This window comes from Passer montanus, unplaced genomic scaffold (assembly GCF_014805655.1).
Source record: "Passer montanus isolate IOZ18808 unplaced genomic scaffold, ASM1480565v1 scaffold413, whole genome shotgun sequence".
In the NCBI taxonomy this organism is placed as follows: Eukaryota; Metazoa; Chordata; class Aves; order Passeriformes; family Passeridae; genus Passer; species Passer montanus.
Window position 1 is genome coordinate 9539 of NW_024368964.1, and position 9254 is coordinate 18792.

At 60.2% G+C, this 9254-nt stretch overlaps 1 protein-coding gene across 1 annotated transcript; it reads left to right on the plus strand.

The window, feature by feature from the left end:
- The first annotated feature begins 76 nt into the window (after positions 1-76).
- Positions 77-8472, plus strand: GRK1 (G protein-coupled receptor kinase 1). Its single transcript, XM_039719553.1, has 8 exons — positions 77-551; positions 2267-2553; positions 3763-3890; positions 4410-4567; positions 5133-5216; positions 5557-5681; positions 7157-7358; positions 8177-8472. Exons 1-8 carry the CDS (start codon positions 77-79, stop codon positions 8470-8472), a joined length of 1755 nt encoding a protein of 584 aa, XP_039575487.1.
- Positions 8473-9254: the final 782 nt, after the last annotated feature.

A 9254-nucleotide genomic window follows, 5' to 3' on the forward strand; every position in this document is an offset into this window, starting at 1 on the left:
AGAACATCCCACCAGTGCCCCCCAGTGCCACCGGTGTGTCTCCCCCTGTCCCCAGGTGTCCCACGCCCCCCCCGCCATGGACATCGGGGGTCTGGAGACCGTGGTGGCCAACTCGGCCTACGTGTCGGCGCGCGGCGGCCCCGGCGGCGGCGGCAAGGAGCGGCGCTCCAAGGCGCGGCTGCGCCTGCCCCACATCTCCCAGTGCGAGGCCCTGCGCGCCCAGCTGGGCGGCGCCGCCGGCGCCCAGAACGGGGGTCCCGGCGCCCCCAACGGCGCCCCGCCCGGCCACGCCCAAGATGGCGGCCAGGAGACGTCGTTCCGGTGGCAGTGCGTGGAGCAGCCCATCGGGAAGCTGCTGTTCCGGAGGTTTCTGGAAGGTTCCGCGCAGTTCGCGGCGGCCGGGGCGCTGTGGGCGGAGATCGAGGCCTTCGAGCAGTGCGAGGACGCCGAGAGGGAGGCGGCGGCCAAGAGGCTGCGGAGCCGGTTCTTCACGCCGGGAGGGTCCGAGCACTGCGGGTTCCTCAGCGCCGCCGCCACCGCGCCGCCCGCAGGTGAGCGGGGCGGGCAGGGGTGACAATATGGCGGCCGGGAAGCTAACATGGCTGACAAGGCTCCAATATGGCCACTGTGACGTTGACATGGCTGACATGCCTCCAATATGGCTGCCAGGAAATTAACATGGCTGACACAGCTCCAATATGGCGGCCGTGACGTTGACATGGCTGACAAGGCTCCAATATGGCCGCTGTGACGTTGACATGGCTGACATGCCTCCAATATGGCTGCCAGGAAATTAACATGGCTGCTGCTCCAATATGGCAGCTGGGAAATTAACATGGCTGACAAGGCTCCAATATGGCGTCTGGGAAATTAACATGGCTGACAAGGCTCCAATATGGAGGCCATGAAATTAACATGGCTGACACTGCTCCAATATGGCAGCTGGGAAATTAACATGGCTGACAAGGCTTCAATATGGCGGCCGTGACGTTGACATGGCTGACAAGGCTCCAATATGGCCGCTGTGACGTTGACGTAGCTGACATGCCTCCAATATGGCCGCCAGGAAATTAACATGGCTGACACGGCTCCAATATGGCAGCCGGGAAATTAAGATGGCTGACAAGGCTCCAATATGGCGGCTGTGACATCAACATGGCTGACACAGTTCCAATATGGTGGATAGGAAATTAACATGGCTGACACGGCTCCAATATGGCGGCCATAGTGCCAATATGGTGGATGTGACAACAACATGGCAGCCACAAAGATGGTTTTGGCTGCCATGACACCCCACCGGCGGCCATGATGGTATTGGCAGCCATGACACCCCAATGGCAGCCATGACACCCCAATGGCAGCCATGACACCCCAACAGCAGCCATGACAACCCAATGGTGGCCGTGATGCTGTTGGCAGCCATGACACCCCAAAAACCGCCATGACACCCTGTGACGTCAACATGGCTGACACAGCTCCAATATGGCGGACATAGTGCCAATATGGTGGATGTGACACTGACATGGCCAACACAGCTCCAATATGGCGGCCATGACACCTCATTGGTAGCCATGACATCAACATGGTGGCCACAATGATCTTGGCAGCCATGACACCCCAAGGGTGGCCATGACACCCCAATGGTGGCCATGACAACCCAATGGTGGCCATGATGGTATTGGCAGCCATGACACCCTGATGGCAGCCATGACACCCCGATGGCAGCCATGACACCCCAATGGCGGCCATGACACCCCAATGGTGGCCATGATGGTATTGGCAGCCATGACACCCCAACCATGTGCATGACAACCTTGGCAGCCATGACACCCCAATGGCAGCCATGACACCCTGATGGCAGCCATGACACCCCAACCATGTCCATGACAACCTTGGCAGCCATGACACCCCAATGGCAGCCATGACATCCTGATGGCAGCCATGACACCCCAATGGCAGCCATGACATCCTCATGGCAGCCATGACCCCCCAATGGCAGCCATGACACCCCAACCATATCCATGACATCCTCGGCGGCCATGACACCCCAACGGCAGCCATGATGGTATTGGCAGCCATGACACCCCAACGGCAGCCATGATGGTATTGGCAGCCATGACACCCCAATGGCAGCCATGACACCCTGACGGCAGCCATGACACCCTGATGGCAGCCATGACACCCCGACGGCAGCCATGACACCCCAACCACATCCATGACATCCTCGGCGGCCATGACACCCCTACCCCTCCCCGCTGCCCCTCAGGCTCCACGCTCCCGGGCGACGCCTTCGTGCCGGCGCGGCGGGAGCTGCTGGCGCACCTGGAGGCGGCGGCGTGGGGGCCGTACCGGGGCTCGCCCGAGTTCAGCCGCTTCGTGCAGTTCAAGTGGCTCGAGAGCCAGGCCGTCAACGCCGACGCCTTCGTGGAGTTCCGCGTGCTGGGCAAGGGCGGCTTCGGCGAGGTCTGCGCCTGCCAGCGCCGCGCCACCGGCAAGATGTACGCCAACAAGCGCCTCAACAAGAAGCGCCTCAAGAAGCGCAAGGGATACGAGGTGGGTGGCCCCAAGGTGTCCCCAGGGTGTCCCCAGGGTGTCCCCAGGGTGTCCCCAAGGTGTCCCCAGGGTGTCCCCAGGGTGTCCCCAAGGTGTCCCAAGGGTGTCCCCAGGGGTGACCCCAAAGGTGTCCCCAAAGGTGTCCCCAGGGTGTCCCCAAGGGTGTCCCCAAGGTGTCCCAAGGGTGTCCCCAGGGTGTCCCCAGGGTGTCCCCAAAGTGTCCCAAGGGTGTCCCCAGGGGTGTCCCCAAGGGTAACCCCAAGGTGACCCCAAAGGTGTCCCCAGGGGTGTCCCCAAGGGTGGCCTCAGGGGTGGCCCTTTGTCCCCTCTGTGCCCATGGCTGTTCCTCAGAGCGCTCAGATGTTCCTCGGTCCTCAAATTCACCCCTCGGTCCTCTCAGTGCTCCCTCTGACCCCACTTGGTCCCCAAATCTGCTTTTCTGTCCCCAAATCTGCTCCTCTGTCCCCAGATCTGCTCCGCTGTCCCCAAATCTGCTCTGCTGTCCCCAAATCTGTCCCTCTGTCCCCAAATCTGCTCCTCTGTCCCCAAATCTGTCCCTCTGTACCGAAATCTGTCCCTCTGTCCCCAAATCTGCTCCTCTGTCCCCAAATCTGTCCCTCTGTCCCCAAATCTGCTCCTCTGTCCCCAAATCTGTCCCTCTGTCCCCAAATCTGCTCCTCTGTCCCCAAATCTGTCCCTCTGTACCGAAATCTGTCCCTCTGTCCCCAAATCTGCTCCTCTGTCCCCAAATCTGTCCCTCTGTACCCAAATCTGCTCCTCTGTCCCCAAATCTCCTCCTTTGTCCCCAAATCTGTCCCTCTGTCCCCAAATCCACCCCTCTGTACCCAAATCTGTCCCTCTGTCCCCTCGGATGTCCCCTCAGTCCCTGTGTCTGTCCCTTGGCGTGTGCCACCTGCGCATCCTTGGCATGTCCCTGTCCCTGTCCCTCTCCACATTTTGTGTCCATGGTGGTGCCATCCCACGTCCCCAACATGTCCCCAACGTGTCCCCAGCGTGTCCCCATCGTGTCCCCAGGTGGCACTGGTGGACGGGCGGATCCTGGCGCGCGTCCACAGCCGCTTCATCGTGTCCCTGTCCCTCTCCATGCTCCATGTCCATGGTGGTGCAATCCCATGTCCCCAACGTGTCCCCAACGTGTCCCCAGCTTGTCCCCAACGTGTCCTCATCGTGTCCCCATCGTGTCCCCAGGCGGCGCTGGTGGAGAAGCGGATCCTGGCGCGCGTCCACAGCCGCTTCATCGTGTCCCTGGCCTGCGCCTTCCAGACCAAGACCGACCTCTGCCTCGTCATGACCATCATGAACGGCGGCGACCTGCGGTACGCGCCTGCGGTGGCCTCGGGGACAGCGGGGTGGCCTCGGGGTGGCTTTGGATTGGCCTTGATGTCACCCTGGTGTGATCTTGATGTAGCCTTGGTGTGACCCTGGTGTGGCCTTGGAGTGGCCTTGGCATGGTCTGGCATGGCCTTGGTGTGACTCTGGTGTGACCTTGATGTCACCCTGGTGTGACTTTGATGTGGCCTTGATGTGACCCTGCTGTGACCTTGGCATGGCTTTGGTGTCACCTTGCTGGGACCCTGGCGTGACCTTGGCACTGTGCTGGTGCCACACACTTTGATCGTGTCCCTGCCATGCCCCCAAGTACCACAATGTCCCCAATGTCCCCAATGTCCCCAATGTCCCCGATATCCCCGATATCCCCAGTGTCCCCAATGTCCCCGATGTCCCCAATGTCCCCGATGTCCCCGATGTCCCCAATATCCCCAGTGTCCCCGATGTGTGGAGTTGTGCGCACTGTGGTGTCCCCATTGTGTCCCTGATGTCCCCGATGTCCCCAGGTACCACATCTACAACGTGGACGAGGAGAACCCGGGCTTCGCGGAGCCGCGCGCGGTTTTCTACACGGCGCAGATCCTGCTGGGGCTGGAGCACCTGCACCAGCACCGCATCGTCTACCGCGACCTCAAACCTGAGAACGTCCTGCTCGACGACGCCGGTGGGGACACGGGGACACCGGGGACACTGGGGATGTTGGGGACATTGGGGACATTGGGGATGTTGGGGATATTGGGTCCTGCTGGGGCTGGAGCACCTGCACCAGCACCGCATCGTCTACCGCGACCTCAAACCTGAGAACGTCCTGCTCGACGATGCCGGTGGGGACACGGGGACACCAGGGGGACATTGGGGACACTGGGAATGTTGGGGACATTGGGGAGGTTGGGGACATTGGGGATATTGGGGACATCGAGTCCCGCTGGGGCTGGAGCACCTCCGCCAGCTCCACAGCCACTGCGACCTCAAACCTGAGCACGTCCCACTCGATGATGCCAATGGGGACATGGGGACACTGAGGACACTGGGGACAGGGGGGACATTGGGATATTGGGGACATTGGGATATTGGGGACATGTGGGAAATGAGGGGACACAGGGACATTGGTGGTCACTGTGGTCACCGTGGTCACCGTGGTCACTGTGGTCACTGTGGTCACCGGTGGTCTCTGTGGTCACTGGTGGTCACCAATGGTCACCGTGGTCACCGTGGTCACTGCTGTCCAGGCCACGTCCGTCTGTCCGACATGGGCTTGGCCGTGGAGCTCAAGGATGGAGAGAGCAAAACCCGCGGCTACGCTGGGACCCCAGGTTGGAGAATGTGGGAAATGAGGGGGACACAGGGACATTGGTGGTCCCTGATGGTCACCAGTGGTCTCTGTGGTCATTGTGGTCACTGTGGTCACCAATGGTCACTGTGGTCTCTGTGGTCACTGGTGGTCACCAATGGACACCGTGGTCACCGTGGTCACTGCTGTCCAGGCCATGTCCGTCTGTCCGACATGGGCTTGGCCGTGGAGCTCAAGGATGGAGAGAGCAAAACCCGCGGCTACGCTGGGACCCCAGGTGGGGACACTGGGGACACTGGGGGGACTGGGGGGACACTGGGGGACACTGGGGACACTGGGGACACTGGGGGACACTTCCCCAGGGTTCATGGCCCCCGAGCTGCTCAAGAACGAGGACTACGATTGGTCGGTCGATTACTTCACGCTGGGGGTGACGGTCTACGAGATGCTGGAGGCCAAGGGCCCCTTCCGCCGGCGGGGGGAGAAGGTGACCCCACCCCCAGTAACCCCCAGTACCGCCCAGTAACCTCCCCAGTACTGCCCAGTAACCCCCAGTACAGACCAGTAACCGCGGAACCCCCGGGAACCCCAAGGAACATCTGAGGGCTTCCAAAACCCTCCCAGGGACCACCAGGAGCTCCCCAAAATTCAGCTCAGGGCCCCCAGAAACATCCCAGGTCCCTCAGAAACCCCCAAAAACTTTCAAGAACCCCCTGAGGACCTTCAGTAACTCCAAAATTTCTGATAAACCCCCCCAAAAATTCCCCAGGACCCTCAGAAAACCTCACAAAACACCCAATAAACCCCCCAGGTCCCTCAGAACGGCGGGGGGAGAAGGTGACCCCACCCCCAGTAACCCCCAGTACCGCCCAGTAACCTCCCCAGTACTGCCCAGTAACCCCCAGTACAGACCAGTAACCGCGGAACCCCCGGGAACCCCAAGGAACATCTGAGGGCTTCCAAAACCCTCCCAGGGACCACCAGGAGCTCCCCAAAATTCAGCTCAGGGCCCCCAGAAACATCCCAGGTCCCTCAGAAACCCCCAAGAACCTCCAAGAACCCCCTGAGGACCTTCAGAAACTCCAAAATTTCTGATAAACCCCCCCAAAAATTCCCCAGGACCCTCAGAAAACCTCACAAAACATCCAATAAACCCCTCAGGTACTTCAGAACCCCCCAAGAACCTCCAAGAAACACACGAAGACCTTCAGAAACTCCAATATTTCCAATAAACTCCCGAAGAATTCCCCAGGACCCTCAGAAAACCTCACAAAACATCCAATAAACCCCTCAGGTACTTCAGAACCCCCCAAGAACCTCCAAGAAACACCCGAGGACCTTCAGAAACTCCAATATTTCCAATAAACTCCCGAAGAATTCCCCAGGACCCTCAGAAAACCTCACAAAACATCCAATAAACCCCTCAGGTACTTCAGAACCCCCCAAGAACCTCCAAGAAACACCCGAGGACCTTCAGAAACTCCAAAATTTTCAATAAGCCCCCAAAGAACACCCCAGGGTCTTCAGAAACTTCCAAAAACCTCAAAGAAACCCCCCAGGACCCTCAGAAAATCCCCCAAAATCTCAAGGAAACCTCCCCAGTCCCTCAGAACCCCCCAAGAACTTCCAAGAACCCCCCCAGGACCTTCAGAAACCCCCCCAAAACCTCCAAGAAATCCCCCAAAACCTCCAAGAACTCCCTGAGGACTTTCAGAACCCCCCAAGAACCTCCGAGAACCCTCCAGGACCTTCAGAACCTCCCAAGGAACCCCCCCAGGTCCCTCAGAACCCCCCCAAGAACCTCCAAAACCCCCTGAGGACCTTCAGAAACCCCCCAAGGAACCCCCCAGGACCTTTGGAACCCCCCAAAAACCTCCAAGAACTCCCCAGGACCTTCAGAACCCCCCAAAACCTCCACCAAGCGGGACCCCCAAGGACCCCCCGCCCCGTTTCTCCCCTCAGGTGGAGAACAAGGAGGTGACGCGGCGCATCCTGAACGACCCCGTGACCTACTCGGAGAAGTTCAGCGCGGCGGCGCGCGAGGCCTGCGAGGGGCTCCTGGCCAAGGACCCCCAGGCCCGCCTGGGCTTCCGCGACGACGGCTGCGCCCAGCTGAAGGCCCACCCCTTCTTCGGCGCCATCAACTGGGGGCGCCTCGAGGCCGGTAACGCCCGCCGTGGGGCTGGGCGGGGGTCCCGGGGGAGCAGGGGCGGGAAATGGGGGCGGCAGGGGGGGGGGTCGCAGAGCGGGGGCGAGGTGGGGCGTTGGGTGGTCAAGGGTTGGGTCTGAAGTGGGTTTTGGGGTCTCCACTGTGTTTTGGGGTCTCTGTTGGTCTGCAATGGGTTTTGGGGTCCCCATTGGGTTTTGGGGTCTCCATTGGGTTTTGGGGTGTCCGTTAGGTTTTGGGGTCTGCAGTGGGTTTTGGGGTCTCCAATGGGTGTTGGGTGCTCATGGTGATGTCATTGAGTGTTGGGTGGCCAAGAGTTGGGGTCTGCAATGGGTTTTGGGGTGTCCATTGGGCATTGAGTGCTCTTGGTGGTGTCTCCATTGAGTTGGCGTCCCCCTTGGGTTTTGGGGTCTGCAATGGGTGTTTGGGGTCCCCAGTGGGTGTTGGGTGCTCATGGTGGTGTCTCCATTGAGCGTTGGGTGGTCAAGAGTTGGGGTCACCAAAGGACATTGGGTGGTCAAGAGTTGGTGTCCCCATTAGATTTTGGGGTCTGCAATGGATTTTGGGTTCTCCAGTGGGTTTTGGGTTCTCCAGTGGGTTTTGGGGTCTCCAGTGAGTTTTGGGGTCTCCAGTGGGTTTTGGGGTCTCCATTGGGCGTTGGGTGCTCTTGGTGATGTCATTGAGTGTTGGGTGGCCAAGAGTTGGGGTCTGCAATGGATTTTGGGGTCTCCAGTGGGTTTTGGGGTCTCCAGTGGGTTTTGGGGTCCCCATTTTGGAGTCCCCCAAACCGACGGGGTGTCCTCCCCCGCCCCAAGGCCTGGTGCCCCCCCCGTTCGTGCCGGACCCCCGGCGCGTGTACGCCAAGGACCTGGGCGACGTGGGGGCGTTCTCCACGGTGAAGGGCGTGGAGCTGGACGCGGGGGACGCGGCGCTGTGCGACGCCTTCGCCTCGGGCACCGTGCCCATCCCCTGGCAGGAGGAGCTCATCGAGACCGGCGTCTTCGAGGAGCTCAACGTCTGGGGGGCCCCGGGGACGCTGCCCCCCGACCTGGACCCCAGCGCGGCCGGGGGGGCCGGGGGGGGCAAGTCCTCCACCTGCCGGCTGCTCTGAGGGGGCACCCCGAAATTTTGGGGGGTAACTCCACCTGCCGGCTGCTGTGAGGGGGCACCCTGAAATTTTGGGGGGTAACTCCACCTGCCGGCTGCTGTGAGGGGGCACCCCGAAATTTTGGGGGGTAACTCTGTCATCGGCTGTGAGAGAGAGGGGTTGAACCCCAAAACTTGGGGGGACTTCATCTGCTGAGAGTGGGATTGAACCCCAAAATTTTGGTGGGGGACTCCACCTGGTGTGAGAGGGGTTGAACCCCAAAATTTTGGGGAGTAACTCTAATTATCACCTGTTGTGAGAGGGGCTGAACCCCAAAATTTTGGGAGGGGAACTCCACCTGGTGTGAGAGAGGTCGCACCCCAAAAACTGGGGGACTCCATCTGCGGTGAGAGGGATTGAACCCCGAAATTTTGGGGGGTAACTCTTTTTGTCATCTGCTCTGAGAGGGGTTGAACCCCAAAATTTGGAGGACTCCATCTGCTGTGAGAGGGGTTGAACCCCAAAATCTGGGGGGTAACTCCACCTGCCGGCTGCTGTGAGGCGGACACCCCGAAATTTTGGGGGGTAACTCTACCTGTCACCTGTTGTGAGAGGGGTTGAACCCCAAAATTTTGGGAGGGAACTCCACCTGGTGTGAGAGAGGTTGAACCCCAAAATTTTGGGTGGTAACTCAACCTGTCAATTGCTGTGAGAGGGGTTGAACCCCAAAATTTGGGGGGGACTCCACTTGTCACCTGCTGTAAGCAGGATGGCACCCCAAAATTCGGGGGGCTCCATCTGCTGGG

Coding starts and splice junctions, on each gene's coding strand:
- GRK1 (XM_039719553.1), top strand. CDS start 77: ATGGACATCGGGGGTCTGGAGACCGTGGTGGCCAACTCGGCCTACGTG. Junction 552..2,266: donor CGCCACCGCGCCGCCCGCAG/GTGAGCGGGGCG, acceptor GCTGCCCCTCAG/GCTCCACGCTCCCGGGCGAC. Junction 5,217..5,556: donor CGGCTACGCTGGGACCCCAG/GTTGGAGAATGT, acceptor ACACTTCCCCAG/GGTTCATGGCCCCCGAGCTG.